Source organism: Castor canadensis, chromosome 13, assembly GCF_047511655.1.
Source record: "Castor canadensis chromosome 13, mCasCan1.hap1v2, whole genome shotgun sequence".
Lineage (NCBI taxonomy): Eukaryota > Metazoa > Chordata > Mammalia > Rodentia > Castoridae > Castor > Castor canadensis.
Window position 1 is genome coordinate 122,967,752 of NC_133398.1, and position 26,759 is coordinate 122,994,510.

Consider the following 26,759-nt stretch of genomic DNA (forward strand, 5'->3'; position numbering starts at 1 on the left):
TGGCCTGTTAGACCTCAGGCTCCAGGCTTATTTTAATTTGTTACCAGAAGCACTAAGAGAGTTTCAAAAGTTCTTAACTTTGATCCTGTATAATGTGAAAAAAAAAAATCTGGGAAATTGTATCAGCTTGGACCACTATAACAACATCCCAGACTGGACAACTTAAACAATATCTATTCCTCACAGCTCGGGGAGGAGGAAGTCCAAGATCAAGGTATAGGCAGGGTTGTTTCTCCAGAGGCCTCTCTTCCCAGCTCGTGGTGTCCCGGTGTGTGACCATCTATGTCTGTCTGTCCAATCTCTTCTTATAAATACGCCAGTCGTGCATCATGTAGGACTGAGGTCCATCCATATGACTTCATTTTCCTCTAATGACCTTTGAAAGACCTTGTCTCCAAATAAGGTCACATCCTAAGGCTGGCAGGTTAGGACTTCTGCACAGGAATTTAGGGAGTGGAACACACTGCAGGGTTCCACTCCGTGGCCTGACAACAGCTGGCTTCTAAGAAGGAAGCCACAGACACACACTTGCCACCCAGAGCAGAAAGTTCTTTCAAACTAAGATGACCACTTGATGATGGGATCAAGGGGCTAGGTGACTATGTGTCCCCCCAGCTGTGTCCCTTCCATTTCCTACCTGTGAAATGGGGGCACAGGGTCATCTGAGCACTAAAGCACCAGCTGACTTCTGGTTTGGTGGAGCTGGAGGGACCCCTGATTTAGGCTCTGCCCTGTGGTCAGACCGAGCCATCTGAGAAGTGACGGTCTTCAGACCTTTTCAGCACGTCAGAGGCAGCTGAGAGAGCCTTGTGTCCCTAAGCAGTGACAGGAATTGATTCAGATCCAGAGGGAGCCTAGCCCTGTGGCCTGTGGAGCGAGGGGTTACCAACACCTGAGCAGCTCCCTACAGGCCTCATCTGGGACCCAGGCAGAGGGGCAGAGAGAATGGGAGTGAGAGGATGAGAGGGAAGGAGGAAGAAGAGAAGGAGAGGAAAATGCCAGAGACCCAGTGATCCACAGCCAATGCTCTCCCGGGGTGAGTGCTTGACCACCGTTCCCACTTGACTGCTGTGTCTCTGGGTCCCAGGAGCAGGGCTTCATGGTCCCAGGTATGGCCACCACCTTCCCCACCTACCCCTTCCGACCTCATCCTGGCTGCCACGGGGGCCTCCAACGCAGGCCTGACTGGTGGACACGTGAGATCTTTTCAGACGAGGTCCCCAGAGAGGGCAGGAACATGTGTACTCAGCCGCACGCCTCCTCTCACTGCTAAGCCCTCCTAAAAAGCGATTGCCCTAACTCAAGCTCTTGGGAAGCCAGACCCCAGCCTCCACCTGGTGGTGGTTCCTGCAGATTTGACAGTAAGGAGCCACCCAGCATGGACTGGTCCTGCCCATGCTAGAGAAGGGGACTGCTAAGGTTACAGAAGGCTTGTGTTCCCCATAATCCAAACAGCAATTGTGCTCCCAGGTCAGCTGCAGAAGATATTTCAGCCCAGCCCAAGAGCAGGTCAGTCATGGCGAAGGATGGAGCAGAGGTCAAGGCAGCCAGGTGTCCATTACTGGGAGAGAGAGTCATGGACTGTGGTGGGGACATCCCGGCAGCTGTGAGGAGCAAAGAGCTGGATGGCTCCCAGCAACACAGGCAGACCTTAAAAACCCACGGTGCAGAGTGGAAAAACAGGATGCAGAAACAGCATGGTTCCAATTATCTAAATAAAAAACTCATTTCATTCATTTCATTAGAGAGAGTGCCTCTATCTGCCAGGCACTGTCTGAGACTTCAATACACTGGCGTACACTTTATAAGAATAGGAAAGCCAGCCAGGAGTGGTGGTGCCCCTGTCATCCCAGCTACTCAGGAGTGGAGGCAGGAGGAGTTCGAAGCTCGGAGCATAAAACCCAAACACCACCCACCTGTGCATGTCTTTAGGACAGCCTTTGCGAGAAACACAACATGCCCCATTGTGGGAGGACAATGAGGTCTAGTGCACTGATCACAGCTCATATGGTGAAATGCCAGATTCGAGTTTTCTTCATATCTGCAACTGGCAATCTTGGGCAGTATGGAACCTGCACAACTGTTCATGGCTGTCCTGTGTGCTGGTCAATGGTTAGCATACCCATGTAGCTGGATAGGGAGACAAAGTACAGAGATGATAGGTTTTGAGAGGAAAGCGGAGAGGCGAGGGCCTCTGAGCTTCAAGCCTAGATGGAACAACTCATTCTCAAATCCATTTCTTGTGGACAAGATCGTGGATGGATTTTACTCTGTATTGATTAAATAAATGCTTGACTTTTTGTGCATGTGAGGTGCACACTCCACCACAGAGCCATCTCCTCAGCTTAATGCTTGACTTTTTAAAATTAAAAATAAAAGAAAGACTCACACCTGCCCATTGTGGCAGAAGGGCGGAAGGCTGCTCCTGGCAGGTGCGCTGGGAGCAGATGGGCAGAGAGGTGAAAGGGCAAGAGGGTGGGAGGTGCCCTTCATCTCCTGCCACCCTCACCCTGGCCTGAGCTGCCAGGCTCTAAAAGAGTCCCCAGATGGTGGGCGGGGCCCTGAGGATCTGGGCAGGGTCTTCGCTCCTTTCTGACACCTACCTGCTCCAGCCCTTAGAGTAAGACAGAGCCTGGGGCTCCCTGGCTTCAGGGTCCACAAGTTCATGGTCCAGCTGAAAGCAGATGGAATTTTCCTTTCCTTGTATTTATTTTTAAAACTTATCTTCCATTTATGGCAAAATGATACTGGTTTTCCACTTATGGTACTGATACAGCATTTCCTTTTTCTTGCTCCCCAGTATTTACCTAAATATATTAAAAACTTACATCCACACCCCATACCAAAACCTGCACCCAATGTCCATATCAGCTCCAGTCATAATTGCCAAACCTTGGAAGAAACCAAGATGCCCTTCAGTAGGTGAGTGGGTGAATAAAGTGTGGCTCATCCCAGCACCGTGACATTCAGAAGTGAGAAAGAAGCCAGCTGTCGAGCACCAGGAGACCAGGAGGGAGCTTACATGCACACGGCTAAATGAAAGAAGCCAATCTGAAAAGTCCTGGCACCCTGTGACTCCTGATAGATGCCATTTCAGAGAAGACAACACTGAGCCGGTTGTGTTGGGCATGTCTATAATCCCAGCTATTTGGGAGGTGGAGGCAGGAGGATCAGGAGTTCTAGACCAGCCTGGGCAATGTTAGCAAGACCCGATCTTAAAAGCAAAAGTACAAAAAAGGGGAATCTGGGGGCATGAATTAAGTGGTAGAACACTTGCCTAGCATGTGCCAGGCCCTGGATTCAATCCCAATATGAAAGAAAGAAAGGGAAGAAAGGAAGGAAGGGAAGGAACGAGAGAGAGAGGGAGGGAGGGAGGGAGGGAAAGAGGGAAGTGAGAGAGGGAGAGAGATGAAAGAAAAAAAAGAAAGAGAGGAAGAAAGAGAGGAAGGAAGGAAGAAAGGAAGTGGGCAGGAGGCACACCCCAGTAATCCCAGCACCCAGGAGGCTGAAGCAGAAGGATTTCAAGTTTGAGATCAGCCTAGGCTACATAGTGAGACGAGACGCTTTCTCAAAATAAATAAATAAATAAATAAATAAATAAAATTGAGTCTATTTTAAAAAAAAGATATTGGGGCCAGGAGTGGTGGCTCAAATGTATAACCCCAGCTACTTGGAAGTCAGAGATAGGAGGATAGGGATTCAAGGCCAGTGGGTAAAAAGTTAGCAAGACTCTATATCAAAGAACAAGCCAGGTATGGTGACTCTAGCCTGCAATCTCAGCTACTTGGGAGGCAAAGGTAGAAAAATTATGGTCTGAGATTGGCCCTGGCAAAAGTGTGAGACCCTATCTAAAAAAAAACATTTAAAGCAAAAGAGGTAGGAGACATGGCTCAAGTGGTAGAGCACCTGCCTAGCAAGAGAAGATCTTGAATTCAAAACCCAGTACCACCATATATTGGAAAATTCTGGAAATATGGCACTCCAGGAGCATGCCTTCAGCACCAACCATGGGCTGGGCCTGCAGTGTGGAGCAGTGGGACCTAGGAAGCCTGGGAGACAGACACACAGACAACGAGGACTCGAGCATGGAGGAGGCCTCAGGAGAGCATGGAGGACTTCTTCAATGACGCAACTTCTAGGCTGAGTCTTGAAAGGGAAGCAGGAATTCACCAGATCAAGGATGAGGAGGGCATCCAGGAAGATGTCAATGATGTGACCAGCCCCAGGGTTGGTGGGCCAGTGTGCCACCTGCAAAGGCCCTGGGGCAGGTGTTAAAAGAGCAGCCCTTAGGCCGGTGTGGCCACCTCTTGCAGACAGAAGCTTAGGAAGGCAAGGCTGACTCTCACCTGTCTGCGTGTCCCCAGCACAAATCCAACATTTGGCAGCTTTTCAAAATGTAGCATTTTAAGTCAGCCCCATGAGGACAGGATCTGGGCTGCCCGGTGTCTAGTCTAGGACCTTTCATTCTGGCCAGCCCCTTCTAAGGGGCTTTGGAAGTGACTGTCACCTATGCATCCCAGAGTCACCCAGCTGTTTCATATATGGCCCGAGGAGTCTCCAGAGCCCCAGAGAGGAAGTGTGCTAACGACACCAGACAGAGTCCCTGCTTAATCCCATGGCCTGAGCTGTCTTCCACGTTGCCACTCTGTGACCACATAAATACCCCCAATCTTAGTGGAGACGCACCTGGTCATATTAGAAGCAGCCCAAATAATACGCCTTTAATAAAAAGAAACACACAGCCCCATTTAGACAGAGTGCAAAATAGATTAACATAATTTTAAATGCATGAGTCACTCAAAAGACTTAAAAAAAAAATCACAAACAGCACTTTGTGGTGGGGACAGCCTTGAACAGGGACCTGTCCTTCAGGACTGGGGCCTGGCCCATGTGTAGGACACCCACTGTGGACTGGCCTTTCTGGGTGAGGGACACTACGTCTAGACTTATGCCTAGGAGGCAGGTAGCAGAGCAGGTGTCCCCACTTTGCCCACCAGTGAGTATACCTTGAGAGGTGTTGGTGGCCCTGTGCGTCTGGTGCAGAAATGACATATCAGATCTCACCTGCCATCCTGGCTACAGCGTCTTCATTTACAGAATGACTCTCAGGGCTGAAAGTGCCCACCTGGTGTGGCAGTCCTCCTCTGGCCCCTCCTCCTGAATTGCAGACCTCCTGTGACAGGGAGCTCACCTCCACATAGGCATCCCTGGCAGCTGGTGCTGGGGAAAATCCCTCCTTACTGCAGCACCCTCTCCAAGGAGAAGCCCCAGGAGCTGTTTGCCAGAGCGCCATGCACAAGAGTCTCCAGCCTCTCCCTGCTCCTCTCCTGGGACCCAAGGCTCCCCCTTGTGCTGGGTGGGCCTTGGGCCTTCTGCTCCCCCTGTGGCACCCACACACATGGCTTAAGCCCACCTTTGCATACCCTCCACCTCAGAAACCACCACACCTTTGCTGTGCCCACGTGGTCCCAACTCTCATCATTTCCCTCAGGACTGTGGCAGTCCTCCACAGCTGGGCCCTCAACTCACCCCAAACACGGCAAGACACAGCAGGAAGGCCTCATCAAATCAAACCCTCTCTCAGAGGCCTGGCTATACCTTGTACTCCTTGCCACCCAGCGCAGGGACCTTGTGCCTGCTATCCCCCCACCCCCACCCTATTCTGGGAACCAGCCTACCTGCTTGATGGGGCCTATTTAATTTTGCACACGCCCCCTTTATTTTATTTTTGCCAAAGCCCTTTTCATTTTGTGACATGTTATATACTTATTTATCTCACTCACTCTTCTCTCCCTAAACTGGAAATGGCTCCCAAGGCTGGGAGATCATGTCATGACTGTGACCCAGCACTGAGGCAGCACACTACCTGTAGGTGCTCAGCATTGTTCACTGCCTCGAGTTAGCAGGTGATGAATACAGTAAATGAAGGAATGAATGTTCTCTGAAAGGACAGGAGAATCCCAGAACCTTGGGAAACGCAGGCACAAAAACTGATTTCAAAATTTGTTAAAATAGACACAATATAAAATCTACCACTTTGTCAGGTGCCAGTGGCTCACGCCTATAATCCTAGCTACTTGGGAGGCTGAGATTGGAGGATCTCCGTTCAAGGCCAGCCTGGGTAAAGAATTCATGAGGCCCTATCTCCAAAAATAACCAGAGCAAAAATGGACTGGAGGTGTGGCTCCAAGCAGTAGAGCACCTGCTTTGCAAACTTGAAAGTCCTGATTTCAAACAGGAAGAGGAAGAGAAGAAGAAAAGGAGGAGGAGCAGGAAGGGGAAGGAGAGGGGAATGTGAAGGAGGAAGGAGGAGGAGGAGATGGAAGAAGAGGAGGAAGAGAAGAAGAAGAAAAGGAGGAGGAGGGAGGGGAGGGAGAGGGGGAAGGGAAGGAGGAAGAGGAGGAGAGGAGAAAGAGGAGGAGGAGGAGAAGAAGGAAGAAAAGGAGGAGGAGGAGGAGATGGAAGAAGGAAGAGGAGGAGGAGAAAGAAGAGGAGGAGAAGAAGGAAGAGGAGAAGATGGAAGAGGAGAAGATGGAAGAGGAGAAGATGGAAGAGGAGGAGGAGAAGAAGGAAGAGGAGGACATGGAAGAGGAGAAGGAGAAGAAGGAAGAGGAGGAGGAGGAAGAGATGGAAGGAGGAAGAGATGGGGGAGGAGGAGGAGGAGGAGGAAGAAGGGAACTGTTTTCCATTTTAAGTGTGCAGCTCAGTGATTTTGAATACACTCACATGGTTGTGCGGGCTTCCTCCCATTAAATACTAAGTCTCTGACCCCTGCCCTGGCCCCTGAAACAAGCATTCACCAAGTGCTGGTTGGCACTTATTTGAGCCCAGTAAGAGGGAACATCCACACGCATGAGTTACACTTACAGGGAGGCAGCAAGGGCCAAGAGAATTCCACTGTGAGCCATTTCTTCAAGGCTCAGGAGATGTGCCTGGGCCAGATGGGGTCTTATCTACACGGAACCCATTTACACCACAGCTGAGCTAGACAACACCGCACCTGGGTTTTCCACTCTGGCGCAAAGTGACTTGCTGAGCTGCAGCACTGAAGGACGCCCGGTTCCCATGCACCCTTCCAGCCAATCCTTCCCCCATCTCGGGGTGTTGTTCTGTTTCCAGCACATTCTACAGTTATTCAAGAAGAGGGGGAGAATAGAATTGATCCAAATCCACCTGCACCTTTGTAACCACCATCTTACTTTCTGTTTTTGTATTTTGACTACTCTAGGTACCTCATTCGCATAAGTGGAATCTTACAGCATTCATCCTTTTGTGACTGCTTACTTCACTGAGCATAGTATCTTCAAAGTCGATCCTGTTTTTGAATAAGTCATAACCTCCTTATTTTTCAGACCGAATATTCCATCATGCATTTGTACCTCATTTTGTTTATCTGTCAGTGGACATTTGACTTGCTTCCACCTTTTGGCTACTGTGAATAATATTGCGATGAAGACGGGTGAACAAATAAGGCATGATTAAGTTCTGGTTGCAAGATCAAAGGAGGGAGTGAGGAAATGATTTTGTGAATGAATGAATGATGCATTCGAAGAGCATTCAAGCTGGTGCTTCTCTCACAGACTTCGTGTCCCCGGTTTCTGGTAGTGATCATCTTCATCCCTGTCCTTCTCCTCCTCCTCCTCCTCCTCCTCTCCCTCAGGCGGGTACCCGATCCCCCATCAGCAGGAGGATGGCATGTCCACTTTGAGCTGAGCTTCCCAGAGTCCAGCCAGGCTTTGGATAGGGCCCACCCTAAGAAACACGCCCTCCCTTCCTCAAAAGGGCTCCTACCGACTTACTTTCACAGCCCTTTCAAGGATTCCTTGAGCAAGAAATGCAGAGTGTCTCTGAACAGTGCTGTTGACATTGTGCGACCACGTATCAGAAAGTGCATTGTCCTCCTTGCCTTTCCTTTCTTTTGCCATCTTCTTTGTCCTTCCTGCTCTTCCCCTTTCCCCTCCCTCACCAGGGTGACTGCTGCAGGGTGGGAGGCAAAACCAGCAATGGCTTGCAGGAGACACACAGCAGTGGAGGATTCCAGGTGCTCTGAGCTGGGTAGGCCCTCAGAAGGCATCTGTTCTTGGGATGGTCTTAATCCTCACTGGGCAGTTATTCTGTTCAAATAAGGCCCCAACAATTCTGAAACATGAGTGGAGCATCTTTTGCAGTCATTGTTGTGTCTTCCCTCCCTCACCCTGCACCTGCTGCCATCTTTGCAGCTCACCCCACCATACAAAGGGCAAGACTTGAAGAGAGAGCATGAGAGCGATGCCATGCTGCTGACAAAAGATGTGGTATCCTGCAAGTCCTCACTGGGGGCAGCAGGAGCTCCAATCTGCAGGGGAGCTCTGGGCCAGTGTGGCCAGCCTTCAGTGTCACTCTCCTCCTAGGGGTGAGGGTGCCAGCTGTTTACCCACCAACTCCTGCCAATGTCCTTTATTGGGAGTGAGGGGCTTGAATTCCTTGTCACTCCCAGGCTCTGATGGCAGCAGAAGCCCTTGGCCATCATTCATTCGTTCATCATCCATTCACTGATTTACTACAGGGCCTGAAAGGGTAACTGCCATCATTGAAGGACATAAATAACATGGCCTGACTCAGGACGCCCAGAACTTCAGGCTTCTCCTCAATGAGGGCTTCTGATGGCAAGTAGACAGAAACAGTTGTCTCAAGCCCTTAGGCTGTGTCAGGGACACAAGCAGGTGCACAGGACATCTGAGCGTGGTGAGTGCCGGAGAGCCCTGGGCTCAGGTCCAGGCCCAGGCCAGGAGGAGCCAGAGGAAGCCTGTGCGCATGCGCCAGTGCCCTGAAGCTGGATGGAGCTGCCCTGAGTTCTTTTCCTTTTTATCCTTTCCTCTACCTTTTCCTTTCTACTCTTTTTCCTTCTCCTGTCTCTATTATCTTCTCCTCCCTTCTCACTGCTCTATTATCTCTTCATCCTTCCCCATGTCACACTCTCTTTCATTTTCCTGGGTCCCTTTTCCTTTCTCTCACATACAGTCTCACACTTGGCCCATTTTTGACATCCAGTTCTTTCTCCCTCTCCCTGTCTTTCTCTTCCTCCATGTCTCTCTCTCTCAGTCTCTCTTCCTGGCTTCAGGTCTCTCTCTATCCCCCCCACCCCACACCACCACCAGGCTGCTGGTCTGGGTCCCTGGGGCTTGCTCCCGCCTCCACCTGCCCCTTCCTGCCCGATGCACCCGGCTGCAGTTAATGCGTTTCGCATGGCACGTCAGTCAAACGCCCTTCTAATGTCCTTAAAGCACGCAGAAAATTGCATCCTTATGAAAAAGAAAGGAAAAAAAAAAAAAGCAAATTGTCTGGTGGAGGCGAAGCTGCCACCACCCGGCTGGGGCAGCAGTGTGTGTGCATGCTGCCCTGTTGAATTCAGAGCAGTGACAAAGTGTTCACCTCCCTCCTAGGCAGCTGAGCAGGAGCCAAGACACTGCTTCCTTGAGGCCACCTCTGGGGACGCAGATCCTGGGCCTACCACCTCACCCCCCCACACACAAACACTTCTACTTATTCTTTCCTTCCCACCTTTAGACCAAACTTATAACTGCCTCAGGATCTTTGTACCTGCTGTGCTGCAACCCAAGGCCTGCAGGGTCAGGCCACTTCCCTCTTGACTGACATTCAGGTCTTAAGCAAAAGATCGGCTTCTGAGGCATCTTCCCAGACAGCTCTAAAGCCCCCAGCCCCTCTTTGTCATTGTCCACATGACATCTGTCAATCCATGCGATTATCTTGTGGATCTAACTGTGGCTTCTTTCCTCTGTCCTTCAATGGAAGCTCCTGGGGCAGAGGCTGTGAGCCCAGTGCCTAACACAATGCCTAACACACAATAGGTGCTTGGCAAACTCTTGGTGAATGAATGGTAAGATTTATTACAAGTGGGCAGAGGCTTTGGGGACCTGGAGCACCCCTAAGTGGACCTTGAGGCTGCTGGAAAATGGTAGTGAAGACCCACAGAGCTGAACTGAGAACCATATTCTGCTCTGATAGCTCTGTGTTCCTGGGCAAGTTTCTTGACCTCTCTGAGCTTAATCTTCATCAGAAAATGGGAGTAGGAACATCTGGCTAACTGGTCTGTCACCGCATTAAGGAGATAATTCAGGCTCCTGTAGGCAGGTTGTGTACCCAGCATTAAGAACTGCCTCCACACTTCAACAGAAGCTTGTTAAATGAATGATGGGCCCTGATGTAAGAACTTAATAAATATTAAAGGGTTTGGGAGACCATTGATGTCAAGTACACAATTATTCCCTGAAGCATTAAGAAAGAAAAAGATTAAATGTTGCCAACAAAGCCATGTCATTGCCTTTTTTGGGGGGCATAGGGGACTGGGATTTGAACTCAGGGCTTCAGGATTACAAAGCAGGTGTTCTACTGCTTGAACCACACCTCCAGCCCATTTTGCTCTGGTCATTATGGAGATGGGGTCTTCTAACTATTTAGAACCGTGATTCATTCTCCTGATCTCAGCCTCCCAACTAGCTAGGATTACAGAGGTGAGCCACCAGTGCCTGGTTCATGACATTGCGTTTATATCACCTGGAAATTCTGTTTTGTACTTTTCCAAAGATCTTTTCTAGGACTGAAACACAGATTTTTTATCATGGGCGACTACTGAGTTTATATTTTAAAAATCAAGGAGGGAACTGCGGATGTAGCCCAGCGGTGGAGCACTTGCCTAGCGTGCACGAGGCCTGGATTTGAGCCCTGGCACTGCAAAAAGAAAACAGAAACAAAAAATTTAAAAAGAAACAGTATCAGGGAAATCAATCCATTAAGATCTTCTAAAATTTCTTGTAAGTCAGAGACACCTCTTTGAATTGGTCCCTTTTGTGACTCACACCCTGTCCCCTACTTCCTCTCTTCCCTTGGGTGGGTGGGGGGGGGAAGCGAGTGCTGTGGCCTGGCCTTACTGGGAAGAGTGGAGATCCAGGACCCACCTGCCTGTTGGGAGGGAGTTAGAAGGGGACCAGGAACCAGGGGAACTTGACCCAGAACCAGGCAGACTCAACATGCAGCCTCATGTCTGCTGGTCCGGTGGCCATTGTCAACTTTCTGCCCCACCCACCAACCAGGAATAGAGTCTCAGCTCCCCTACATGCTAAGGTGGGGTTCGGGACCTCTTGCGGGCTCCCCTCATGGGCCAGGCTGAGCTAAGGTGAGGACAGCAGCTGCAGCTGGTTTCCCTGGGACCTGGGGGATGGGGGTTGGGAAGGAACACAGGATTTAGGGGCAGAGGCACCCATCAGGAGCCTTCTCTGGTGCTGTCGCTTCTAGGGTATGGGCTACCCGGCCTTGTGGAAGCAAAATAAGGGAGCAGAGGCTCCAGCGGAATAGAAACGAAATCAGGCCACCGCTACTTGGAGGAAACGCCTGGTTTCTTCTGAGACCCTGGAGTTCTTGGAAGATGACGAGACATGGCGCTTGTTTGTCAACGCTCCCTGCTCTTCTGGGGTTAGGAGCGCGTCACCCCGCTTCGGGAGGCCTAAAACTCAGGATCCGTGACCCGGGCGGTGCTTTTCTTCCACCTTGTAAATACGGCAATGACCCTTCAGGGGGATCCGGAACTGGGGAAGAGAGTATGCCAGAGTAACCTTAATTTTTTAAAAAGTGGGGCGCCAGGGCGAGTGATGGGGTGCATCGTTGCGCCTGTGCCCATGATGGTCCAGATGGTGCCAAGGCACCGTATGGGGTCAAGCCACTGGGCCGAGACCGCTGATCACCCAGGTCCGCCGCGATCCGCCCCCAAAGCTCTGCTTTCCCAGCAACCCCAGGACCTTGCCTTGCCTTTTTGTGAACCTAGAGGCACAAGAAATCGGAATTCGAACCCCCACCTGCAGCCTGGCCCTTCCCCCAACCTCCCAGCCAACCTTCCCGCCCCAGCCACCCCAACATAGCACACGGAGCGCGAACTTCGCGCTGCTAGCGAGCACTGCCGACAGATTGGTCCCTGGGCCACCCACCGCCCCCGGCTCTTCCTTTCCTCAGGGTCCCCGAGGTCGCAGGCGCCACCACCCGGCCCCAGGGCCGCGGCAGGCTGGAGAGGCAGAGCCCGCTCCCTCCCCCAGCCGCGGGCTCGGGGACTCCGGGAAGCGCAGCCCAGGCCTAGGCCGCCCGCGCGGTCTCGGAATTTTCTTTCCCAGGACCTAGGGGCGGAGAAGAGACGTGTGGCAAGGGTCCAGGAGGAACGCGAGTGATCCCTTCCTCAAACCCCCAGCCTGGAGTGAGGGGCGTGGCCGATGAGGACCAAGAGGGGGCCTCAGCTCTGGGTGGCCCGGGGCAGGCTGGCACCCTCGCCAGTGCCTGGGATCTCTGGTGGATCGAGTGGAACCCTTTTATGTCTGCCCTTGTACCTTAGCTCCTCATGGAAGCCAGCTAGGAACCTCCGGGAGCTTCCAACCAAGAAAGCCCCAAGCTGCCTCGACAAGGTTCAGCCGGCTCTTTCCCGGCCTGGGGACGCCATCTGCGGTGGCCTTCGCTGGTCCCGGTCTCGCCAAAGAGCACAAGCCGCAGGAAGAGACAAAAACTCCACCCTTCCCACCCCTGCCAGCCCTGGAATTGGGACCCCTCTTTTGAGTTAGGTTCCTCATCTGTGCCTAGTGGGAGCTGTACTCGCTGAAATATGGCGTCCCTTGTGCTGTAAATGCTCATTCAGGGTACCTCCTACCCCACCTCTTAGAGCTCCATCCTAGGAGAACCACTGGGTCCAGTGAGGGCTTGCCCTGGAAACGCCTCAGCAACTAATTTGCCTAAGGTGGCATCCCTGGAATTCAGTAAAAGTGTGATCAACTGATTGTCTATCTTCAGTCCTCCCTGTGGTTTCTACTCTCCCTCCTCCCACAATTTGCAAAATGGACAAAAACCAAAGGGGAATCTCGGTCCCCCAGGCCTCTTTCACTTTGCTCTCCCTTGAGCTGAAAGGGATCCTGGTACAAGAAAGTTACCAAGCATTGCTAGGTTGAGCTGACTGGGGCTAACCTCATGGGCCAGAAGGAATTAGAGGGCACAGTCACACACATGATTTGTTCCCTCCAAGCGGCCGGGCTTGTATATTCTTTCTTGAGCCCGGAAGGAGACAAGTAGTATGGGACTTGTTTGCCAGGCTGAATTATGAGCCCTGAGCCAGCAAGAAATAAAGTTTTCCCAAAGAGCTGGCAGGACTGTGACCCTCAGAAAGTGTGGAGTCTAGTTTCTCTCATTTCTCCAGGCCTTGAGGTGGGAGATTCTGGGGAAGAGAAGCCTAAGCTGGTAGGTTCTTGGAAAGAATAATCTAGTCTCCACCTGAAAAAGACTCAGTCACCACCACTGGTGTGGGGGGGGGGGCGGAGGGGGGGTATAACTGGTAGGGTGTTAAATGGATTGCTTCAGATTGCTGTCCTTGGGAAGAAATTTGGGGGCTCTGAATCCTGTTCCTGCTTGGAGTTGCTATGTCCAGTTGTGCCACTTTCCTGAGCTTTAACCAATAAAGTGACCAACTCTCCATTCCCACATGGGAACCACCCTAACAATTCTCCCTGAGGAGAAGGGACTTCACGCAGTGACCCTGGAAAGGGCCGCCCTGCAGGGGCAGTGGACTGGGGCAGTTAGTAGTCCCCTCTGACTGTCAGGTGCCCTCACTGCCCAGGGCCCAGTTTCCACAATGCTGGTGCGTTCCCCTGCGAATATCACGAAAAATTGCAAACTCAGGGTAGCGACCCATTTTTAAGGACACCCGAGCTAGCAGTCTGCCGCTGGTGAGTCGCAAAACCTCCTATAATGCGCTTCCATTCCATCTCAATGGACCATCTCAAGGGACTACAAGTCCCCGGAGGCCGAACCAACAACCACGCAGGCCCTGAGCTCTGGACCACTTCCCTAGGCCCACGGTAGACTGCTGTTCACCATGGTGTCCCTTTCTGAGAAGGAAGGAAGGTGGAGTCTAGACCGGCCCTTCCCGCCGAGAGTGAGATCCATTCATAGGATCGTGCAGCAAGCGAGCCGCGCCCTCCACCCCAGCGGATTTAGAAACCGTCGCACTGAGCCCCCACTGTGTCATAAAATATTTTATTGGAAAAAAAAAAAAGTCACCGTCTTCGCAAGAGAAGGGTAGGAGCCCCGGAAACGTCGGGGACCCGGCCTCAGGCCGAGTTGCCGTGTTATCTCCAGCAGTGGTGGCCTGCGCACGGCTGCCCGGTCCCCGACGCGCGGAAGCGGGTGTGTGCCTGGCGGCGTCCGGGCCCGAGGGCCGACCGGAGGCGGGGTAGGGGTGTGGGCAGGGAGCGGGGCGTGAATGCACGTGGAGCGCCGGGCACCGCGGAGCTCCGGAGAAGACAAGTAGCTTCCGCCGCGCTGGTTCGGGCCAGGAGCGCGCTGAGGCCTGGGTTTGGCTTCAGGGTCTGTGTCCTTGCTTGTTTGTCCCCTGATTGTCCGCAAAGTAATAACAGAACGTTTAGGAAGCAAACGCGTGCACGCGGAAGGTCGGCTTGTGGGTTCCCGCGGGCTGAGGTGGTCTTGGGCGGCGCGGAGGTCCCGGGCTCAGCAACCTTTGCGGAGCTCAGTCCTCGCGGTTCCGGTCGCTGGGTTCGCCCGGCACCTCCACCGGCTTCTCCGCCTCCTTGACGCGCTCCTGCTCTGTGAGTTGCTCGCTCGTGGGGATGGAGTTCTTCTTGGGCCGTCCCTTGGGCTTGGTAGGGGACTCCAGGCCACCGCCCTGAAGCACCTGCTCAGAGAATGGTCAGTACCGCGGTGAGATGGGAAGCCAATGGAGGATGCCCCGATGCCCAGCTCCCAGGCGAGACTGAAGGACCCAACTAGGGCATCAAGAGCGACTCCCAGCCCCGGGGAAATGGTAGCCACTTGAGCGCCACTACGGAAGGGCGGCCCCCAAAGTATGGCCTAGGGGTCTGAGGCTTCCAGGACGTGTAAGGGACAAGAAGGTACACTGGCTCCGCTACTGCACACAATAGGACAGAACGGAGTCTCCATGTGCACTAGCTACCAAGGGAATCGGGAAGGTTGGGCAGAGGTCTTGGTGCGGAGGAGGATAGGGGTGCAGCTCTTTGCGGGGCACAGGGGTTTGGCCCAGGAAATCCAGGGCGCGGAAAGCCACCAGGCACACTCACTATTTTTTTCCACTTCATTCTCCGATTCTGATACCACGTCTTCACCTGTAACTGGCTCAGGCCCAGGGACTCAGCAAGATCTATTCTGGAAAGAGCAGGGTGCACCCTCAGCAGGGCAGGCGGCCACCTTCCCACCGCCTGCGGGCCCCACCTTTGCCCCGCACTACCTGTCTGGCGTGGAGAGGTACTTCTGCTTCTCGAAGCGCTTCTCCAAGCCCATCAGCTGCAGCTCGGTGAACACAGTGCGGCTCCGGCGCCCCTTCTTGGCTTTCGTGCCGGGCTCCCCAGGGCCGGCTGCCTCCAGCTTCCCGCGGAGTTGTAGTTCCAGAGGCAGGTGCGGCGCGCCCGCGGCGCCGGGCAGCCCAGGCCCCGCAGCCAGCAACGCCGAGCCCAGCCCGGAACAGCCAAGTGGCGCCAGCGGGAACTTGAACACCGCCGCTTGCTCGGCCTTCAGCACGGCTGCGGGGAGAGAAAGAAGGGAGCCTGGTGAGCTTGATCCTCGTTCTACTGCCTCCAACTCGGCTGCACCCTGCGCCGCAGGGGAAGTTGAACTCAGCCAGGGCCATCCACTCGCAACGAGCGCGAACAGACTTCCACAACGTCGCGCCCCCCCGAGTGTGGAAGGGAGGACCTCTCCCACCCCGTGTTCTACTCTGGCTCCCCAGGCTCCTGCTGCCTCTGAGATTTGGGGCGTCTCAGAAACAAGTTTGCTGCTGTGAGATCAGAGTGTGTCTTTTGTGGAAAAGAGAAACCCCGAAAAAACGACTGAGAGTTAGGAAAGTGGGCGTTTGTCCCAATCAAATCGGCACTGCTGCGTTCGAAAATGAACTTGGTGGAGTGTGGGGATTTGCCCTTGTGTGCGCCCGCACAGTAGTCATGCTGCCGGCGGTGGCCAGGGCCTCATCTGGGATTGGGTTGGGCGATTCCCGGAAATTCCAAAGCACCCTTCGAACCCGAAAATTGTCGTTCTTGTTTTCTCTGATCAGATTCTTTCCTGGGAAGAGGTTTCCATTTTCTTTACTACTAAAATGATTTTTTGCCCGCTTCAAACGAATTATCAACAACAACAGAGCAGATGCAAGTGAAACACAGCCCAGAAGCTGTGTTCCAGGTGAACTTAGAACCAGTATACCGACCCTACTGTTTCCGATGGGGGCGAGCACTGGCTGGAGACCTGCGCGGGGAAGGTGGCTAGTGGGGCTGGGGTCTCCACCAAGCATAGGAGGCCTCCCTTCTCCTTAGGTTTCTCAGTGTGCCGCCCGCTGGAGTCTGCAAGGGCCCCACCAAGATGCGCATAAACATGGGGACGATAGGAGAAAGGAGAGAAGGGATTTTTAAGGGAAAAGTGGAAGAGGAGAGGCAGACCCACCCCACCAAAAGAGAATGAAGGAGGCCACCGTGGGTAGAGAGTAAAAAAAAGAAAGGCAAGAAGCAATGGAAGCTGTGGAGTGGGCACAGCAGAATAGGGTTGACCCCCTAGGAAGAAAGAGACAGGGCAGACGCATAAAAGGTCAGACGAGTGGCTCAAAATCGGCGGAGGCCTAGCCAACTGGAAGTGGAAGGGCCAGCCCGAGAATGGCCCATAGTCAGGCCTGTTGCCCACAAGCAAGGCCCAGGCATGTCCGCGCTGTAACCGAGGCCTCGTTTGTCGCCCGCTGGAAGGCATCGGCTCTGGAAGGCTCCCGGCTCGCTTGGGCTAGCGTCAACACACAGCAATCGGAGAAGCGGGCCTCTTCTCCAGAGGTCCAGCTTTCTCGATGTGGGCAGCCACCTCCACTTCTGGTCAACTCTCTTCGGCTAACCTCGGACGTCCGCGGCCCGAGGTCATTTCGATCCGCAGACTGGTCATGTGCCTACGATGAGGATGCGAGTTCTGGTCCCTGGACCCAGCTTTCCACCCAGCGTTGGAGGCCCAAGAGCAGCCACGAAGCGGAGAGCAAACGCCCTCCATGGCCCGGCCTGTGGGCACCAGGCCTGGTTTCTGCGCAGCCGGTTGCCGGCACCCTCCGCTTCCCAGTAGGAGCGCGCGAAGGGACGTGCTCCAGGGCCTGCGCGCTCTGAGCAGTGTCCCGAGTCCGCCCTGGGACCGAGGGGGTCAAGGAGGGTAGGCTCCAGACACCCCCGCGGCGTGGCTCGCTCCCTCCCGCCAAGCGCGATCCGAGGCCTCACGTACCCAGGTGGCTGTGGAAGGGCCGCGCCGCCAGCAGCGCTTGCACGCCGAACTTGAGCAGCTCGCCCGCGGCGGCGGCAGCGGCGGCCGGTGCGGCGCCCTTGGGCCCGGGCGGTTCCGTGAGGATCTCCTCGATCATGAAGCTGCGGTAGCGGTGTGGCCTGTGGTCAGCGCAGCCCTCGGGTGGGCCGAAGCGCGCGGCGCCCGGCTCCCCCGGCCGGTGCATTGTGGCACCAGCGGATGCGCCCCCGGCTCGGCAGAGACAGCGGCTAGGTTCGGGCGCGGGGCCCGCGCGGGGCTCTAGGCCGGCCCGCAGCTCCCGGCGGCGAGCGGGCGCCGGCTCATGCCCCCTCCCCCGCCGGCCGGCCGGGCGGAGGCGCAGGGCGCGGGCGGGGCGCGCGGGGCTCGGCCAGTCGGACCCGGGACTGCGCCCCCGCCCCGCGTCGCCGCGCCTCTAGCCCGGCCAGCCCCGCGTCACCGCCCCGCCCCGCCCGCCCTGCCCCGCCCCGCGCCGCCGCCCCCCACCCCCCTAGGCCGAGCCGGAGGGAGGAACTGGGGAGGGAGGGAGGGAGGAGGAAAAAAGGGAGAGAACCGCGTGAGAGGGGCCGGCGAAGGAGACCAGGGAGAAGGAGCGGAGCGCACACCCAGGAAGGAGAGTCAGCGAGCTCTGGAGACCAGACCCCAAGAAACGCAAGATCGAGGCATCAAGAGTAAGAGGTGAGAGAGGGTCCACAGGGAGAAAGAGAGGGCCACACCAGACAAGAGGGAGTGATGTGAAGGTGTCCGGGTTGCAGCCAAGACGTGCGCAGAGATCGAGAGAGGTGCAAGAGCCAGCGGGCTACGACGTGCCAGAGGGCACAGAGGCAGGCAGGGCAGAGGGTGGGGACAGTAAGGAGATAGGACAGCTAGGAAGGCCCGCGGTCTGGGCGGGGAGTAGGGGGGAGGTAGGGAGCCCCGGAGAGGTCGGGAGGAGGAGGGGCAAAGGCCGCGCAGTTCAGCTGGGAAAGGGGTACTGTGTGCGCAGCCTCCGAGCCTGGGGCCCAGGACCGCGCGCCCCGGGCGGGGTGCAGCACCGGTCAGGAGTGTTACTCACTGAGTGGAGGCACCTGTGCATCACCATCTCTGTCCACCCCCCCCTCAGTTTACTACCGGGTCTAATTTCTGCCTGAAAGGAAAATATTCCCCAGCCGGGATTTGCTTTGCGAATCCGAACGATAAGTGGACTCGCTCTCTTTGCGAGCTGTGGGCTGAGTTATGTCCGTTCAGTTAGAAGAAGAGACAGAAAAAAAGAAAACTTCTTCTTTTGCCAACTTTGGGACATCAAAGAAACCGTTACTGGGTGGAGCTGGGGGCAGAGGACCATCCGGTGAGTCTGAGAGTCTGGCTGCATCTCTGAGCCTCAAAGTTTCCCACAGGGCAGAGTAAACGGTTATCACCTTTTCTAGATCTTTCTCTTCATCATTGAGAGAATATAAACCCAAACCATGGGATTAACAATCCCAAAACTAAACTCAAAATTGAGTTTATCCCTTTGACTCTGCCACTATTGGGCAAGCCACTGCTCCTTTTATTTAGGGCGTCAATTTCTTCACCTGTCTTGAGAAGATATTTACATTTGGCTCCAGGGAGGTTGTGAGGACTAAGGTCAAGGGGGTCCTTGTGCCCACATGTCCTACATCGGAGAATTGTGGGAAAACTCAGTTCCTACAAGCAAGAAGGATGGGGGGTGGGGAATCCTGGGAGACTGGGGGAGGGACTGCTGCTTTTCCCACTGCCCCCTTGGGAGTCACTGGTCCTTTCTCCAGCCTCATCTACCACTGTGCTTTAGTACCTGGTCCCAGCTGATGTGCTGGGTCACTTCTACTTCCTAGGTGAGCTCTACGTGGGGCCTAAGCCCTCACCTCTGTGAAGAAGGGTTTATCACACCCACAGCCATGCCTCTGGTTAAGCTGATATTGTTTTGTCGGTTCCAGCTGCTAGCAGGGAGACCTTGAGGTGGCCCTAGGTCTGTGGCACCTGGAGATTAAGAGATGGACAAGACCCTTTGTCCATTGGGGCTGGACTGGAGACAGAGAATTTCTCAACCCGAGGTTCTGTGGAGACCCAGATCCTGAGCGCCCCATTGCCACTTCTTCCCAGTGGCTGGGTGACTTTCTGAACTTTAAGGTCATCATCAGGACTGATGGAAGATGACTTCCAGTTCTTTCAGATCTCCAAGGTGGGTGGTTCAGTGAGGCAAAATGGCCCTTTGGAAAGGGTGATGGGGGACCCACTGAAAGTAAATACAGCCCATGCTGACTAAGCTTCTTAGTGGAGAGAGTGGGCCATGCCCACTTCTGTTGGCCCAGTAGCCACCTTGTCTGGCACAGGGCAAACAGAGGAAATCCAGAGTCTCCTAGGGGCTCAGGAAGTCCAGATGGGACCACTCCTCATTAGTAGGCTCAGAGAAACCCTCCCCAGATGGGTGTCCAACTTCTCCTTTCTCAGATGGATAGCTGAGGCCAGAACTAGCCCAGGTACCCCAGTGAGTCAGACTAGTTTCCTATGGTCCCCTGTGTCAGTGTGCCAGTGTCGGGCCTTTCTCCTGGCCTCTGCCCTCACCATCTCAGTAGGGCCCACCTGCCTTCTCCTTTTTCTCTCTGCTTCCACAACTTCCCAAGGGGGCATAGCCTGGAATGGTTTCTATGGAGGGTTAGGCCCTAGTCCCCACCCCATCCCCTCACCTCTTGTTTTGACCCTGATAGAATCTATCCAAGTTTGAACCATTTGCACTCCATTCCCATTGCAGCCCTGCAGGTCTCACAGCCTCAAGATAAGTCCTGGGGTCCCAGAACTGAAGACACCGAGATGACTCACCTTGTAGATCAGCTGTCACCAGGCTTATTTTACTGCCAGTCAGCTATCTGGGGTGGCTCCCTGGTCAGGTTGAGGAGAGTGGATCATTTTCAGAACGGAGGCCTCAAGTCTAGGAGTCAAAGACTGGTGCAGCCCAGCCCCCACCCCATCCCACAGGTGTTGCCCCCCAGCTCCTTGGATTCTGGCCAGGGCTATTTCCTGCACCCCCAGGCATGGGGCTGCAGTGAGCATGACCGCTGGGAATGAGGCCCCAAGGCCTGGGGGGAAAGTGAGGGGAGGGCTTCAGGGAAAGACAGCTGAGAGCCAGACCGTACCACTGACCACCACCACCACCCACCCACCCGCGTGCCAAGACATCAGTTAGCAGAGCAGCCCCTAATTCGCCCGTCTCAGGACAGTCTCCCCCGGCGAGCGACCCTAAAGCAAATCCTCAGATAAACCCCTTTTAGGCGAAAAACACAAACACACAGCAGCGGAATCTCTGTTCCGTAATCACATAGCATTGGAGGCCAGAAAGGAATTCACAGACGAAAGGGTCCACTCCCCGCGTCGAGGACACCCAAAGAACGGAAGCCCCCACCCTGGGGCGCAGCCGCTGAACCCGACGCCTGGGACCCGCCGGGGCCTCCCGCCACCGCCTCTGCCGCCGCGAAAATCCAGGAAACCATCCGCGCGCTGCGGCGCGCACAGTGGAAAAGGTGATCTCAGCGCTCGCTTGGGGCCAGCCACTCCCCAGCGGCCCAGCAGCGAGGGGCTCCGGGTTGCAGGGGGTCCTCAGCGCCGCCTAGATGCAGGGAGGGGGTCCTCGAGCGCGGGATCGTTCACCTCCCCACGGGTGCTCTGTCCTCAGACCACCCCCCCCCCACAGCTTCAGTTGGTGGCGGCGGGAGGCGGGAAGGGGTCACCTCACTTGCATAACCTCCTTAAGCACTGGTGTGTGGGTTCCAGACCTGACTCCCCTCCAGCTATGCAGTTCTTCCTTCCCCAGCGCCTTCCAGATGGGATTCTGGAATCGTGTGGTGCGCAAAGGAGTCCCTGAACCATTGTGCAGACGGGGCAGCCCCGAGCCGGGGCAGCCCTGAGCCAGGTCAGCGTCCAGCGTCCTGGGACTTCTGGGTAGGACTGTCCTCGAGCTCTCCCGGAACGACCTTCCGTGTCTTTGCCTGTTCTCTCCCACTTGCAGCGGTTTGTATATTAGCAAAAACGAAGTTGGGGCCAGGGATGGAAGGGAGGTTTCTTCAGAACAGTTATCGCCATTCTCGTGCAATGGACCAAACAGCCACCTGCCAGGGTCCCACATTCCTCCCCCCTCCCCGCCCCGCCAATTGACCGTCGTGGAGCTCTGTGCAGCGCCCTGTTCGCCTAGCAGCCCCGCACGCCGGGGCGTGTTCTCTCCGCAATAACGCGCCTCAAGCTCCCCAAACGGGACTCTTTCCTAGGCTTTTTTTTTTTTTTTCTTTAAGTAAGCAATTCTGATTGCCCCTGATCCCAAGCAGGCTGGCGGTGGCAGTCTGGACCTCAGGTGGACAATGCGGGACAGAGGCCGGTTGGATCCGGCCAGGAACGCACGGTGAGGGAGTGCTGCAGGCTGCACCCTGCGCTTGTCTGGATCCCAGACAGAAGAGATCTGTCCTGCCTTCAAAACAGAAAATCTGGGGAGGTTATAAAAGTACCCCATCCGCATGCTTGCTGGTCACTATCTCCTGGCGACGGCTAAGTCACTTTTCCGTTTGGAGAAGCCATTCTCTGTGACACTTTCTTTTATATAAAAAAAATTTCGACATCAAGCCGGGACTTTCGTTTTGAGTCATTTCAAATCGCGTTTTGAAGACAGCGCCTTTGCACACTCTCTTGCAGCACTGTACCAATTTGATCCTTTGGAATTGGTTACCTTGTCTTTTGTAGGGTTTGTTGTTTTTTAATGTGATGTTTCTTTTGGAAATATAAGTTTAAAACGATACAACCATAGATAGGTAGTAACTGGATCGCACACTCTAAAAGTTGCTGCTTCTTGGAGACCAAAGTCCCCAGGGGGTCAGAGTCCCTAGGCGATCCTCCAGACTCCATTTCACACCCTCCTCTGGCGGGCTTGGAGGGTGGGGGGCGAGAGAGGGGGCGAGTTCTGGGAACCAGCCGCACTCAAAGCCACTCCCAGGGTCGCTGGTTTCAGTGGAGAAGGGTGGAGAGGCCAGCCTGGTGGAGTCAGTCTAGGGGATCCCACTGGCTGCCTCTGATGGCGGAACCTCAGAAAATGTGCCCTGCGCCCTGGTAGCAGAGAGGAAGGAGACATCTGATAGTCTGGGTAGCCCAATGCCGGTGCCTAGCGGCTCTAGCCTTGGAGATACAGAAAGAGCTAAATGCTTACCCCTCCGAGGGACCCTCCTGGCCCCATTTGAGCAGGTGCCAGGCAATCTTCTCACCACTTGGTTCCCACCCTGGGCTTTGCCAAAGTCCTTGAGGCTGTGGGTCACTATGGTTCTGAGGTCCCAAACTGGCCTCTGCAGAGAGTCTCCACAACACCGCCATGAAGAAGCCGGCTGGCCAGGCGAAGAATGTGCAGAAAATGTCTAGAGCTTTTCTTTCTGCCTTCGCCCATTTCCCCTTCTTATTCTAAAGCCTCTCCTCCTCTCCCCTTCCTCTCACTCTTGCCCTTCTGCTTGTCCTTCCTGTCCTCCCCTCTTTCTCTTCCAAGTCACATTCGGTCCTCCTAATAGAGAGGGGAGGGGCCTTTGCACTCACTGGGTGCCATCAGGTGTCAGGCACTTTACACTTCGCCTTTAACGCTTCTAATGTCAACAGGGCCCCTGGAGGTTTCTACAGGCTGTACTGGACCCAGGTCTCCTTCAACCTGGTGAGCCAACCCTGAGGTGAGAGAAGGGGTCCAGGCCCTGCCCTCCTAGCCGGTGAGCTGGACAACAACCCTTTCAGGGACTCACATTTGCTTCTGTCCTCCAAGACTGAGTGAGGGGCAGGAGGTTGGCCAGTGTCTCCCACAGGATGCCTGCAGGCCCTTGGGAGGGGACAGAACAGCAAGGCAGGGATTCTGGGACCTAGAGAGGACAAAGCCACCCCACCCCTCAGGTGCCAGGCTAGGACCAGCCTCCTTTGGGGCAACAGGTCAGCCCTCCTGTGTCTACTGGTCTGAGCTGACTGAGATGGCAGAGCATGTAGGCAGGAGCTGGTGCCACCTCCACAGGTTCTGCACTTTCCTGGGTCCCTTGCCCCATGTCACCTGTACCTCCTGCCCTGTCTCTGTCCCTTGGAGCTAGGAATGATGTCAGAGGCCAGCTCATGAATGCTTAAATATCATGCAGACACCTGGGCCCCTAGCTCCTAAAACTTTCCCTGCTACTGCCCTTAAGCAAATCCTTTCCTTGTGCAAGCCTCAGTTCCCCCAAATGAAAAAGGAGGAGGAAGTTTTTAAATGAAGCCTTTTCCAATTCAGTTTCAGCAATCTTTTTTCTGTTAAATTTCAGATATGTAAATATTTTAGGCTTTGCAGGCCACTCAGGTCTGTTGCAGGAAGGGAATTCCACTCTGCCACCTTGGTGTGAATGTAGCCATTGGTAATAAAGTAATGAGGGTGGCTTTGTTCCAATCAAACTTTATTTATGGACATTGAAACTTGAATTTGATCATTTTCACATGTCATGAAGTGTCTTTGTTTGTTCATTCGTTTGGCAGTCCTGAGTACAAAACTCAGGACCTTGAGTGAGCTTGCTGCGCAAGCCCTCTACCACTTGAGCTGCGCCCGTGCCCATTTTGCTTGTAGTTTGCTTTTTGGGATCTTGTGCTTTTGTCCAGGCCAGCCTCAAACCAATATCCTTCTACTTCTGCCTCCTAGAGTAGTTGGTATTATAGGTGTATGCCTCCATGCCCAGCCCCCTGAACTATTATTCTAATCTTGATTTTGTTTCAACCACTTAAAAATGTAAACTACTTGAAAATTACAAAACACAGCCCTGAGCCATGATTTGCCAGTTCCTGGTCTACAATCAGTACTTCTGACTTGCCTATTAGAAGTGTTACCTTATCTAAACAATTTTTTTCTTTTAGTTTCTTTTTTCCAGGAAAGCACCCATTTGGATCTTAGAAACAGAATCACCTGGCTCATTTCCTACTCCAATCTCTGAATTCTCAACACCTTTTTTCTTACTATGACCCCATGCAGTGGCCCACGCCTGTAATCCCAGCTATTTGAGAGGCTGAGATTGGGAGGCCAGACTGGGCAAATAGTTTTCAAGACTTTGTCTCCAAAATGACCATAGCAAAATGGACTGGGGGTGCAGCTCAAGCGGTAGAGTGCCTGCTTTGCAAGTGCCAAGCCCCAAGTTCAAATCCCAGTCCTGTATAAAAATTCTTGTATACGAATCCTGTACACCAACACTCACTCAATCCTCACAACAATCTTTGGAATGGAGGTTATTTATCCGGCCTCCCAGCTCCTTGCACACTCCTGGAGACTGGGTGATCACTGCTTTCTGGCATCCTAATAGACTGCTGAGAGCCCAGTGACCTGGACCAGTGGCTGGGAGAAGGGCAAAGGCCACTGCTGGTGAGAGTGCTCCCTCCCTGGTCATGTCCTTTCTCATCTCTACTCATTTCCAACTAAATGCTCTCCAGCTGTTGAAATGTGGAAATGCAGAGGGTGATGGCCCTGGCTTTCTGGGAGTTTCCCAAGCGCTGAGCCTTTGCAGCTGCCAAGTGACAAATTTTGCAAGAAATGGGGAAAGGGAAAGAATACAGAAAAATAGCTATTACAAATGTGCAGCTTGCTAAAAGTATTTCCTGGAAATCTTGCTCAGGGGCGGCCTCATTGCCCCACCCCCTCATCTTCCATGGTTTTAGCGCCCTCTGCTGGTCACATTCTGTCTTAACCGGGCTCACAGGGACTGTCTCCTCCTGAAAAGGAGGAACAGATTGCATGAACTCAGTTATATGTGCAATCTAAAAATGTCTAACTCCTGGAAACAGAATGCAGCAGTAGTTGCTAAAGGCTAGGGGTGGGGAAAATGGGAGAGTTGAGTCAAAGTGTACAAACTTTCAGTTCTAAAATGAACTGGGGATCTACGTAGACCAAGCTGACTATAGGTAATAGCAGTGTGTTGTGGTTGACTGTGGTGATGCACACCTGTAATCTTAGCACTTGGGAGGCCGAAGCAGCAGGATGGTGAGTTCAAGGTCAGCCTTGACAAAATAGTGAAACCCTGCCTCAAAAAAAAAAAAAGAAAAAGAAAAAAAAGAAAAGCAAAAGTAACTATGAGAGGTGATGGATATGTTTGTTCACTTTTTTGTGGGGATCACCATGTGTGTGTAAACCAAAACATCACATTGTACATGTTGGATGTATTCTGTTTTTATTTGTCAATTATACCTTAATAAAGGTGGAGGAAAGTGTTAAACAATCCAGTACTTTCTTTTCTTTGCTGTATGCCAGACACCATGCCGGATGCTACAGATACAAAGAAAACAGCATTTTCCCTGCCCCGAGGGAGTGCGGGCCAAGAGGAGAAGACAGATGAGCTGGCAAGGATGACACACACCCAGGCCATGGGCACAGCAAGGCAGGCGGATGGCTTTTCACAGCAGGTGGTACACCTCAGCCCAGAGCCCAAGGAGCTTCCAGAAGCACGTGGCATGAACTGTGGCTTCCTCTGCAGGACAGTCACATTCTGACCGACAGACTGGCCACACGAGTTGTTTCAGCCCCATCTGGGCATCAGGGACAGGAGAGGCTGGAGCTCCACACCCTAAGTTTGTCCCTAAGGTCCATGGGAATTGTCCGGGCCTGCTGCTGCTGAGGTCCACGTCTTGGTACAGTTCTGGGTTCCACTGTGCGTGTCCTAACCTGGGACAGCTTCAGTCACCATCTGAAGTGCATGTCCCCCTCTGAGGTACTGAAATGCTTCTGCCCTCACATTGTCTCACTCAGCCCCATGTGTCACACTCTGCGACAGTGGTGCTATTACTATAATTATTATTATTATCTTGAGACAGGGTCTCCCTATGTAGCACAGGCTGGCCTTGAACTCTATTCTGCTATCTCAGCCTCCTATGTGCTGGGTTTGCACACATCACCACCATGCCTGGCTGAAGTTAGAATTTTTACCTTTAATTTGCAAGCAAGGAAACTGAGGCACAGAAGGATGAGCTCATTTGCCCGAGTGGCAGAGCTGGGGCTTGAACCAGCACTCCTTCCACAGCGCTATGGTAGCCTTTTGGGGGTCCTCCTCTTTTTATCTTCCAGTCCTGATTGCTACTAAGGTTTAGACTATAGCTCTAGCTGCCCAAAGTGGGTCCCCCCCAGCTGGGTGTCCAGGCTCGGTGTCCCCATCTGGCCTGATCATCATGGGCCTCATCCCCTGCTGAGTGAAGACAGGCTGGAGAAGTCATCCCTACATACACACCTCACCGGCCACTGGACAGGGAGGGCCCAGGAGGCAGTCCACACAGCCGGTAGAGAATCTCCACATAGAGACCTGGGTGCTGTGTACTCAAATGTGGTTTAGGACATCCAGAGTACTGGACCCCACTAGGCCAGCCCCCGTGCTCATCCCAACCCTGTCCCACAGCAGTTCAGTCTCAGAAAGGAGGACTGCCATGTTCAGAGTCCAGAG

General features: G+C 53.8%; 2 protein-coding genes across 2 annotated transcripts; one reads left to right on the forward strand and one right to left on the reverse strand.

Moving 5' to 3' along the window:
- Positions 1-14,085: 14,085 nt before the first annotated feature.
- Barx1 (BARX homeobox 1) lies at positions 14,086-17,563 on the reverse strand. Its single transcript, XM_020152541.2, has 4 exons — positions 17,290-17,563; positions 15,284-15,575; positions 15,117-15,201; positions 14,086-14,713 (listed from the first exon to the last, which is right to left on the reverse strand). Exons 1-4 carry the CDS (start codon positions 17,510-17,512, stop codon positions 14,549-14,551), a joined length of 765 nt encoding a protein of 254 aa, XP_020008130.1. The 5' UTR covers positions 17,513-17,563; the 3' UTR covers positions 14,086-14,548.
- Positions 17,564-17,629: 66 nt separating this feature from the next.
- Positions 17,630-21,987, forward strand: LOC109675979 (uncharacterized). Its single transcript, XM_074052216.1, has 6 exons — positions 17,630-17,759; positions 17,887-18,003; positions 19,487-19,504; positions 20,643-20,840; positions 21,131-21,229; positions 21,639-21,987. Exons 1-6 carry the CDS (start codon positions 17,630-17,632, stop codon positions 21,857-21,859), a joined length of 783 nt encoding a protein of 260 aa, XP_073908317.1. The 3' UTR covers positions 21,860-21,987.
- The last annotated feature ends 4,772 nt before the right edge of the window (positions 21,988-26,759 follow it).

Excerpts from the sequence above, each read along its gene's own strand:
- Barx1 (XM_020152541.2), bottom strand. The coding sequence starts at position 17,512 with ATGCACCGGCCGGGGGAGCCGGGCGCCGCGCGCTTCGGCCCACCCGAG. Across the intron at positions 15,576-17,289 it reads GCCCTTCCACAGCCACCTGG|CCGTGCTGAAGGCCGAGCAA; the intron begins GTACGTGAGGCC and ends CTCTCCCCGCAG. Across the intron at positions 15,202-15,283 it reads TACCTCTCCACGCCAGACAG|AATAGATCTTGCTGAGTCCC; the intron begins GTAGTGCGGGGC and ends TGCTCTTTCCAG.
- LOC109675979 (XM_074052216.1), top strand. The coding sequence starts at position 17,630 with ATGCCCCCTCCCCCGCCGGCCGGCCGGGCGGAGGCGCAGGGCGCGGGC. Across the intron at positions 17,760-17,886 it reads TCTAGCCCGGCCAGCCCCGC|AGGGGCCGGCGAAGGAGACC; the intron begins GTCACCGCCCCG and ends GAACCGCGTGAG. Across the intron at positions 20,841-21,130 it reads CGGCGCGCACAGTGGAAAAG|CGCCTTCCAGATGGGATTCT; the intron begins GTGATCTCAGCG and ends TTCCTTCCCCAG.